This window comes from Glandiceps talaboti, chromosome 8 (assembly GCF_964340395.1).
Source record: "Glandiceps talaboti chromosome 8, keGlaTala1.1, whole genome shotgun sequence".
Classification (NCBI taxonomy): Eukaryota; Metazoa; Hemichordata; class Enteropneusta; family Spengelidae; genus Glandiceps; species Glandiceps talaboti.
This window is the reverse complement of record NC_135556.1, coordinates 11251343-11262979: the sequence shown is the minus strand read 5'-3', so window position 1 is coordinate 11262979 and position 11637 is coordinate 11251343. Positions and strand designations below refer to the sequence as shown.

At 37.2% G+C, this 11637-nt stretch overlaps 1 protein-coding gene across 1 annotated transcript; it reads right to left on the bottom strand.

Annotated features, from left to right (window-relative positions):
• Nucleotides 1-72: 72 nt before the first annotated feature.
• LOC144438577 (nucleoporin p54-like) lies at nucleotides 73-11637 on the bottom strand. The gene is made up of 12 exons (XM_078127662.1): nucleotides 11519-11637; nucleotides 10962-11171; nucleotides 10443-10619; nucleotides 8875-9071; nucleotides 7906-8093; nucleotides 6882-7078; nucleotides 5957-6011; nucleotides 5539-5632; nucleotides 4534-4641; nucleotides 3899-4018; nucleotides 3107-3217; nucleotides 73-1545 (listed from the first exon to the last, which is right to left on the bottom strand). Exons 1-12 carry the CDS (start codon nucleotides 11610-11612, stop codon nucleotides 1429-1431), a joined length of 1668 nt encoding a protein of 555 aa, XP_077983788.1. The 5' UTR covers nucleotides 11613-11637; the 3' UTR covers nucleotides 73-1428.

Below are 11637 nucleotides of genomic sequence, written 5' to 3'. Positions count from 1 at the left end.
TTTTTAATATATACTGAACGTTATAAAATACAGTTACTGACTCTCAGCAAATATTGAGATCGATGTTACTATGACTAACCTATATAGTTTAATTGCTAGATAGATTCATATGAAACAAGTTTCTTGTCTGAAAACATTTCGAAGAATCTGCTATTTGTGTAGTGATGTACATTTATATACTGGGGTTAGGAATGTCAAATTTTAAAATGTTGATGTACCGGCTGTGAGTAGTTGAGATATAAAAATGTTTCAGCTCTCAATTAAAGGCCCAGTTCAGATTAGAATTAACAACATGTGGGTGACAAAAACAGTTGTCTGATAGACCTATAGAAAAAGTTGATCTTGAACGAAAGAATGATTTTATGTAATTCTTAAGGTGTTACTAATGCAAGAACATGGGACTCAAATATTGGACTTTAAAAGCTCATGGAACACGATTCAATTGGGGTCGAAAAATAGCTGTTTGGCAGAGCTTTTGAACATTCTGGTTTTGGAAAGATGATCTAGTCTAATGCTTATTGCTGTATGGATGTAATGGTACATATGCAAGAACCTGGGATTGAATCATGGGCCCTTAATTATTTCCATTGGTGCTTGTCATCCTCTTCACACTAGCCTGTTCGCTACACTGCTGTGTAACCTTACATCACTAGCCTGTTCACTGTACTGCTGTGTAACCTTACATCACTAGTTGTCGTACATAGAAGGACTAGGAGGTACAACAGCTAACGATGTTTCACAACACTGCAGTGCACAGGCTACAGGGGTTAGGAGGTACGACAGCTAACGATGTTTCACAACACTGCAGTGCACAGGCTACAGGGGTTAGGAGGTATGACAGCTAACGATGTATCACAACAGTGCAGTGCACAGGCTACAGGGGTTAGGAGGTACGACAGCTAACGATGTATCACAACAGTGCAGTACACAGGCTGCGGGTGTTGGGAGGTACGACAGCTAACGATATATCACAACACTGCAGTGCACACACTACAGGGGTTAGGAGGTACAACAGCTAATGATGTACCACAACACTGCAGTGCATAGGCTACAGCGGTTAGGAGGTACAACAGCTAATGATGTATCACAACACTGCAGTGCACAGGCTACAGCGGTTAGGAGATACGACAGCTAACGATGTATCACAACAGTGCAATGCACAGGCTAACTTCATACCATCTTGAGAGAAGTTCATGTGTGAATACATCACTGAATATGTACATATCTTGGCATGTTTGTACACGAGTCAAAAAATATGTTGCATGACTTGATTACATGTATGTATGTATATGTGTCATTCACAACTACTGATACAGTTATACTGTGTACACAAACACTAACATCCATGTACGTGCCAGTAAGTTTGTTTTAGCCACTCTGCAGGCAATGTAAAGAAAGTCTTGTCAAATCTGTTTTTCACATCATCTGCTATCGTCTTTGATGTATCACATCAACTAAACCATTCTCTATCAATTGGAGATCTTCGATGTCATCTTTAATTACACTCATTAGATGTCTTATACCTTCCTGTTGTTGTTTTAAATGCTGAAATAACAAGGTAAATATTTGATATTAACTTATGAAAGGTACATACATACATATATACATACATACATACATACATACATACATACATACATACATACATACATACATACATACATACATACAGACAGACAGACAGACAGACAGACAGACAGACAGACAGACAGACAGACAGACAGACAGACAGACAGACAGACATGCATGCATGCATGCATGCATACATGCATGCATGCATGCAGGCAGGCACACACACACACACACACACAGTGGCTTTACCTTGTGACTTGAACTGTTACAGTAGGTAACCACTTCATTAAGAAACAAGTCATTGAGAATGACATAGTCCCCGCTATGATTGGGTTTTAAGGAATTATCACTACTCTGATCACGCAACAACACTTGTGAACCTAAATCAAACAGACTTAGTTATGTTGTGTCTGCTTGTTGGACATGGACCATGCCTACAACAATAAAGGATGGGTCGGGTATGGGGGATCGTATCACGACGAAAATGGATATGCACATGTATGTCATAGAACACTGTCCTAATACCAACTTTGAATGAGATCTGTTCAAGCATGTCTGAGTTATGGCTTTGGACATGGAAAATTCACAAACAAAATGGCTGCCAGGCAGCCATATTGGATCGTATCACGATGAAAATGGATATATGCACATGTATGTCATAGAACACTGTCCTAATACCAACTTTGAATGAGATCTGTTCAAGCATGGCTGAGTTATGGCTTTGGACATGGAAAATTCACAAACAAAATGGCTGCTAGGCGGCCATATTGGATCGTATCATGACAACAAATGGATATATGCACATGTATGTCATAGAACACTGTCCTAATACCAACTTTGAATGAGATCTGTTCAAGCATGTCTGAGTTATGGCTTTGGACATAGAAAAATCGCAAACAAAATGGCTGCCAGGCGGCCATATTGGATCATATCACAACAACAATGAATATGCACATGTATGTCATAGAACACTGTCCTAATACCAACTTTGAATGAGATCTGTTCAAGCATGTCTGAGTTATGGCTTTGGACATGGAAAATTCACAAACAAAATGGCTGCTAGGTGGCCATATTGGATCGTATCATGACAACAATGAATATGCACATGTATGTCATAGAAAACTGTCCTAATACCAACTTTGAATGAGATCTGTTCAAGCATGTCTGAATTATGGCTTTAGACAGGGAAAATTTGCGAACAAAATGGCTGTTAGGCGGCCATATTGGATCGTATCATGAAACAAATTGATGTGCATATGTATGCCATTGTATGTTGCCCCTGTACCAAGTTTGAAAAAAATCGGTCCAGGCATCTCCAAGAAACGGCTGCGGACGGACGGACGGACACACGGACGCACGGACGCACGGACAGACGGAACCCAATCCATAAGTCCCCGTCCCGGACTTCGTCCGGCGGGGACTAATTAAAGGTTGGTATTGACCATTTTGACATAATCTTGCCACAGCCATGACTGTATACTAAGGTATGACATAACAATCACAGGATCCAAAGATTTCATCTTGTCCCTCTCACCTGTCTAATTTCTTCTTGAAGTGCCATGTCAATAGAATACCTTTCTTCACTCCTCACTGCTAGGGCCTGACTCTGCATACGGATTTGAGACATCATTTCATTTAGACGTCCCTACAGAAAGATAATTACAGATATTATTCTAAAGTCATTGTCTTTGTTGTGTCAAGGACAATGGGGGGGGCATATCAAGGTGTAGCCACTACAAGTCTAGGGCTGCATTTATATACACAATGACGTTTTCAAGTAAAATGATAAAAATCAATAATCTTGTTCCATTTTTATGTGTTTTTATGTGTTTATATGATTGGCCAACAAGTGTTTTGACCGTTTACAAAGAAACCCCCGGAGATGGAACAATTAAAAAATTATGCTGTTGCATGACGTGCACAAACATTACGGTTTTAAGTCCAAGTGTAAGTATGTCATCAATGGATCAAATGTGTGTTTTTTGAATTGTTACATTTTTGTCCATTTACAAGATGCTGTTTTCAAATGAAAGTGGATCATTTTCAAAACAATCATTATTCACTTTCAGCAGCGTATTCAAATTGTTGCATTTACACATATGTTTTTGTCATCTCCACAAGTATATGGTAGGTGCACATGCAATAAAATAGTTGTGTTTTCATCAAGTAAAAATCTCAGCTCACATGTCAGTAGACAAAAATTCCACATTCATGTGAGATATTCCATCTCAGCCCATTGGGGTGTAGGATTCTAATTACATCGTTCGTGTGTTACAAGGGTCATGCCCATTGAAGGGCGCCCCCACAGGGCAATAAATGCACTTACCTTAAATTGTGTTGGGGCATGGAGTTCTGCTTGGATAGACTCTAACTGTACTCTGAACTGTTCTTCATCAATTTGTATAGCCAGCCCACTTTTCCTGTATACCTCCTGTGCTAACATAATCTGAAAAATACAACGTAAATTATTTAACATTTTAACACACCTGTTTGTTTATCCTTATTCCTCATGTCTGTTAGTCAGACTCTGTCTGTCTGTCTGTCTGTCCATCCTTCCGTCCATCTGTCCATCATGTGAGACATTCCGTACGTACGTACGTACGTACGTACGTACGTACGTACGTACGTACGTACGTACGTATGTACATATGCATGTTTGTCCATGTCTGCATTTGTATGTATGTATGTATGTATGTATGTATGTATGTATGTATGTATGTATGTATGTATGTAGGAAGATAGGTAGGTAGGCAGGGATGGATGGATGCCCTTATGCTAAGCTATATGTTTGTCTCTGACATGTGTATGCATGTATTTTTCCCTGTGGTTTGTGTCTCAGTCTATTCATGTAAAAATATTTGTTTTTGTCTATTTGGGTCCATATGTGTACATACAGTATGTATGTGAGAGGAAGCTTGTCCGAGGTTGTTCTTTTTTGACATTTGAGCAAACCTTTCCTACCTGTAGAATTCTATGAGAGAGTTCAGCATGTCTTCTCTTGTACTCAGCTAGTTTACCGTGTATGGTGGCTTGATTCCTCTGTAGTGTACAAATATCCTCACTAATAATCTACAGATAACAATCAACAGACATCGGCTTCAAACATTATACACATTGTGAGCTGAGAGACTCTCACGGTAGCTTACAGGTCTACTTAGGTGGGTCTCAATGTGCCCTCTAATGATAGCAAAATTTTGTGAAAAACTGGCATTGTGAGTGTCCACATAGTAGGAGATACCGGAACACCAAATTTTGGTGTGTCACTAGAAATTGTGTGCATCAGTGACACATCAAATTGGCTTAGAGGGCACACTGGTGGGTCTCCAGTGGGAAAGAGCATGACAAATACACAGAGTATATTAACTAAGTCTTCACTGTCTAGCTACTAGGGTGGAACTATAACAATACATGTGACAACACCCACCTAGGAATATTACAGTATTTACACACAATTGTACATACATTAATCTGTAAGATACAGACATTCATGCCATGCTCAGCCAGCACTCATGGGTTATGAAGCCTGATAAGGCCTAATAAAAATAATTGTGTGGTTCCGATTACACTCAATTTTAGAGTAGGTGGGGTAGGTAGATTTTTCATTTTATTTTATTATATATTTTTTGTCTGAGTGAGTGTCTAGTTCATGTTTTCCATTTGGTCTCTGTGATATTTATTCCTTCCTATCAGATGTAAAGCCATCACAGATTGGAAGAACAGTTTATTTTGTCTTTTGTGTTGTTTTGTTCCAGTAAAAGATAACAACTTGTACAGTGGCAAGACTTACAAGTAGTCAAAAAGTATTGATCAAATTGGTCATATTTCATAATACTTTCACTGTTATCGATTCGAGTAAAAAATATATAAAACATTACATCATGACATAATTGTGCCACTGTTGCATATTTAGAGTATTTCTATTCAATTTCATGTAGTTTGTTTGTTGCTGTGTCCTTCTGTACTTACATTCAGTCTGCCTTGGTGTTGTTTGTTTTGATATTCTTGGTGTTTAAATCTACTGTTCAGTTCACTAAATCCAACCATGGGTACTGGTATCAAGCTGACAACAGTAAAGAATAATGCATATAGTTACATATTTAGTTTTAATGACTCGCTCACTCGCTCACTCACGCACTCACTCACTCGCTCACTCACTCACTCACTCACTCACTCACACACTGTACTAATCTTCCAGGGTCTGGGTTATCTAGTTTACATCAAGACACACTGTACTAACCTATCAGGGTCTGGGTTACCTAGTTTACATAAAGACACATTGTACTAACCTATCAGGGTCTCGGTTATCTAGTTTACATCAAGACACATTGTACTAACATATCAGGGTCTGGGTTATCTAGTTTACATAAAGACAGACTGTACTAACCTTTCAGGGTCTGGGTTATCTAGTTTGGCCTGTCTCCACAGTCTTGGGTCATAACCTGGTGAGAAATGAAAGATGGCTATGGATTAAAATTTGACACAGTAACAAGGCAGAAGATCACACAATACACAAAATTAATGAGACACTGCATCGGTGTTAGCTCAGACCACTAAAATTTCTTTCAGTGGTCTGAGGTGGTAGCTACATTTGTTCATTGTATGTCCCTGTCATACATTAAATCTGCACTAGCTGCAACTGGAAACTGTTTGGTACTGTTTTGTTTGATGTAATTAGATGCAATGACTCATAATAGCTGTACACATAGTATGGTGCAGTATATCCAATCAAATTGATTTTTGGGTCTGCTTCCAAAAGTCAGCACACTATCATCACCCAATCAACATTTTGGAGTTGACAGACTGATACTGTAATTTGTGACATAAAAACGTGTGACATGTAAATAAGATTGTGTCGCGTAGTTGAAACTCTATAGTCACTCTGGTTTGGTAGTATCGCAAATATAATGAAACAAAATGATGGATACTAAGGAATGTACATTGTACTGCTATACATACTGTCACTGAATACATCACACTGTCAGACAATGAGAAATTATAGTACTTGGTGACAAATCAGGTTAGGAATACAGCAAAATGCAAGAAGCCGCTTTTTTAAGATGGAATGAAACTTTGTATCGGAGTTAATTTATTTTCTCTCATACTGAACGTACAATTACTTCACTGTAACCTCTCTATATTGTCAATGTATCCTTTTTTTGTTCAATGTGACTTATAAGCCTGATGGACTGGGAGGTATTTTATTACCTCATGTCACTATAATAAAATGATCTACCCACTACTACTACTATACATGCAACACATACATATCTGAATGGAAGTGTATAATAGTTTATTATGTCTTTCCTCACCAGCAGGGGGGTTCTCATAGTACTGTTTTAACTGTGCTTCTGTTAATTCTGTTTTAACCACCATACTACAAACTCCAAGACTTTCTAGTTGGGATTTCAAAGTGGCTTGGTTTAGTACATTGTACAGATCTGTAGCAGTGACTCTCTTCGATGCACCAATTGGTAATCTTTCCTGTACATAGACAAGAACCTCAGTCCTAGAATTAAAACATTAAAAAAACATTATGCTGGCTATCTGAAGCTAAATGTTTTTTTTTATTGCTATTTCATGTGTGAAATTGAACATTAGTTCATTTGATACAGTATACACGTACACCTGCGAGATAAAAGCATTATATGTATACACATCCATACATTCATCAATCTTTCGGTCATTGCCCATTTATCTCACCCATTTTATTACACATCCTAAGACACCCTTTCATGCAAAAGAAGCAATCACATAGGTGCTGTGCACAGTGGGGATGTAGAAATAGTCCAGTTGAAATGTTGATTATCAGTTAGACAATAAACATTGCAGACATTAAAATCATCAAGTGCATGTGCAAAGTTTTCATTAGAAGCCTGTTTTTACTGCACTGTGAAAGAACAGCAATGCTTATCAGTGTTCAATGTAATTGGGTAAAGGATCTGGCTGTGTTTATTGTGTCTCTGTTATTGTTAATCTAGAATTGAAATGTCTATCTTTCTGTCAAAAAACGTAATGTCCCACGAATGAAACACCAAACCAACATCATTTTAGTTAAAGTTTCAAATTTGGTTTAAAATTTAGGCATGTAAAACAGTTGTCTGACAGAGCTCTAGAAAAATGTTGATCCAGACCAAAAGAATGATCCCATGTAATCTTCATGACTCCGCTGATAATACACAGCACTAATGTAATGACCAGGGATTGAATTATACCCCATTAAGGTGTTTATTGCTGCTGATAGAAACTATTTGATCGTTGCTTCACTGATAAGATAACATTCATGTGAGAACAAAGTATTGAAACCCCTGCGTTTAATCTTGAAATGTTACCTACTTGTTATCTGGCAGTGCTTTCACACCTTCGACACATACAGAGAGTGTAGGTCGACTTCCTAGTATCTTGAACAAACTGTCTACTAACTGTTGTTGTTGGTGTCTGATTTCACTTTCTTTCTTCTTGAAGTCTAAAGCCACAAGTCCATCTTCATTCTTGGATGACGGTTTACAGCTGTACCCTACAGTCTACAAATCAAGATATTGGTTACCATGACAACAAAAATAGTGTAAAAACAATAACCGCCCTTCTACTTACAATGGTAAATTTCTATGTAAATTTCAGCGGGGGGGGGGGGGGGGGGGGGGGGGGTAAAATTTTATAATCTTGTTAAAATTACTAGAGTGAGAAAATAACCAAAAGGAAACTTCCTCAACATTTATCAGGGTAAAAATTAAAATGTCTGAAAAAAAGGTAGCTAGGTAGGGATTTTTTTTTTTTTTAAATAAATAGGTAGGGATTTTATTTTATCTTATCTTATCTATTATTAATTGTTTTTATTTTTGAAAAATATTGCTTTGACTCAGAAACCAACAAAATGTCGGTTATAATAATACCCCTTCTGTGATAGTTTGATGAAGTATGTACGGATATTGCTGGAGAAGAAAACAAATTTATATGAAGGTCAAGAAGACAAAGAATTTTTTAATCTTTTTTTTTTAAATGTATAAAAAAAATTCAGGGTCAGCTGCTTAAACTAGGGTCGGTCAGGTTATCAGAAACATAATTTTTTTTTTATTTAGCCTTAGCTCAGAAAACTTAGTCCATTCACAAAATGCCACATTAGCATTGTGAAACTTGTACTAAATCAAGTAATTGAAGGGCTATGTAAAACTGATTGATCTATTAATGCACAAATAACATCGTATCGAAAATGAAGTTGACACAAAGATTCACCATACCACAGGGAGCCCAGGAATCATGTTACAAATAAACAAACAAACAAGCAAACAAACATGACCTATTTACTTTAAATCTACAGAAGGGATTGTCAGGTGTAAAATCAACAGATCCGTTCTGAGTGTAGTAGCCTTGTCCTGTACCCCAGAAGGCTTGCACTTGGTTCCACTTTGCAATCATTACATCTCTTTCATCACCATAGATCATTGGTAGATGCAGAGCACTAGCTGTGTTTACTAGGACGTTGGCTGAGTTGGCCTGCTGGGCTGTAAAATGACAAACAAACAAATAAACAATGCAAAATCTAAGACCATGGCTTGCAATTGTATGCAAATGTCATTTGAGATATGTTCTGAGAACTCCACACTTTACAAATGATTCATGCATTCTTTCAACTTTTCATCTTTCTGTAATAATTTTTCAATTTTTATCGATCTTTTAAAGACGAATTTTACTAAAAATCAAACAACAGGTCTGGTTAATATTCATTAGAAGAATTTAATGAATGATGACATCAGAAGTATATATAGTTTAGAAAACAAACGAATCAAATATCGCTGATTTGCAATGTGATCATGATATTCTATATGATTGGACAATACTGACGTCAACAATCCAGGTTGTGACCCCACTGCATGGTTATGAGTGAAAGCCTGCAACTAGATTGAAGCCATGTTTGCTTCGATGTCTGTTTGTTGTTACATTAGAGAGACATTATTTCTGTATGACTTTATGAATTTTGCAATATAACTAATTCGTAAATATGGATTATATGGATAAAGTCAACCTATGATCTCCGAGACCATACATTTGTACATAAACTACTTTGGTCATTGAACTTTAGTAATCAACTTCTGGGATGGGGGGGGGGGGGGGGGGGATCAGCAACCAATAAATAATGTTTGGTTTGAATTATTAAGATTTTTTTAGTCAATACATTTTGATTACCATTAGATATTTATTTTATGCTTTTGAAAAAAGAACACTATTTTTACAAGACGTTGAATAAGAACAAAAAATGTTTTCAATTGTTAACTTTCGTATTATATTCTTTGGATCTCCCATATTATGTTTTGTATTATATATTAGCTGTACCTTTGACCTTAGACGTTATCTTGATTTCTCTTTTTTCGAGACTGTACAGTGGGCCAGTGGCCAAAGTACTCATTGATTAATAAACATTATTATTATTATTTGTGATTATTATTATTATTTATTTGTGATTACCATTAGTGGCACTTTGATATCGACTTGTAACAGTAGTTGAGCTCCTAGTTTTATTGAGGTCCTAATCAGCAATAAAATTTGACGATCAACCCGATATACTCTCCAAAATCACTAGAATAATCACTATTGTTGCTATTTTAAGACACAATACTTACATAAAAAGCCCAATTAATCCATTGAACATGGTAAAGTCATCATTGGTTTGGAAGAAGATTCATCACTCTCAGATAATTCTCACGAGTATCAAAGTTTGTAAACTGCTCAAGTTGGTTGCTGATCGCCTGTTTTGATTTTTTTTTTCTCATTTATCATACAATTTTGAATACTATTAGTTAGCTTTCATTTACTGGTTAAAGAGCCATAAAAAGAACAAGATTATGGTATGGAGTATTTATTAAAATCAGAATTACCTTGAGGATTGACAAATCCTGATGTTAGGCCACCTCCAAGTCCAGTTGAAAGTCCAGTACCAAGCCCAGTACCAACTCCTAGACCCATGCCAAGGCCTGTACCAAGACCCCCTAAACCTCCAGTACCACCTAAACCACTTGTTAAACCAGTGCCTGCACCGAGGCCAGTACCAAAACCTAACAAAGATTCAAAGTCAATGATTATCAGTGCCAGTGGTCAAAATACACAAGAAATAATGTACTTCATAGAAAATCCTTTCAAGTACACTTATGATTATTCAATGCATAACTTACACTTACATTCACTGTTTGTACAACTTTTCATATTCAATAAAGTGAACCTGGATTAATTTACCAACCAACCAACCAACCAATCAATCAATCAAATACTAGTATATAATCTTCAGAACATATGGTGATGAATGGTTACATCAAACCATGCTTACAAACATGTCTTCAGTTTTAGTTTCAAAGTTTTGGCACAACAAGTAATTTATTTTGTATTTGCTACTCTCCTACCTGTACTACTAGGGAACCCAAAAGACGAAGCAGCGGTGGTAGTTGGTGCTGTACTGCCAAAACTAAATCCTGAAGTTCCAGCACTAGTGGTGGTACCTAGACCACCAAATCCTGTTGCTGCTGTGGTGGTGGTTGTTCCTAATCCACCAAACAATGAAGGAGCTGTTGTCTTGGCAGCACCAAAACCACCAAACCCGGTAGTTCCTGTACCTGCAAATAATAAAATAAAACAAAAAATAATGACATCCATAGATTTGAGAATAATATTGTTCATCAGAATTGAGTTTGTTGCTAACTTTTGATTTGTGTGTTCTGTTCCTTTCATTGTGAATTTCTGACAATTTTCTGGCAACATTCGACAGGAGGCTTCGGAAGTTTGACCAAAGATATCACACGCCGTGGAACCACAGACTATATATAATATATCAAAGGCATCATGCACACGTTTATGAATATTGAAATTTCCATGTGTGCTGGAGCGCTCGTTCAACGGTTCATAACAACATGCCTGTCAATTACACTGCCCTCTTGCTTGTAATGGAAGAACTTCAACTTACCAGTAGTCGATGTGTTTGTTCCAAAGCCAAACGTCGGAGCTGCTGTGGATGTAGTTTGCCCACCAAATCCAAGACCTCCAAACGAAAACGACATTTTTGGAACTTCGTCACGACCTAGC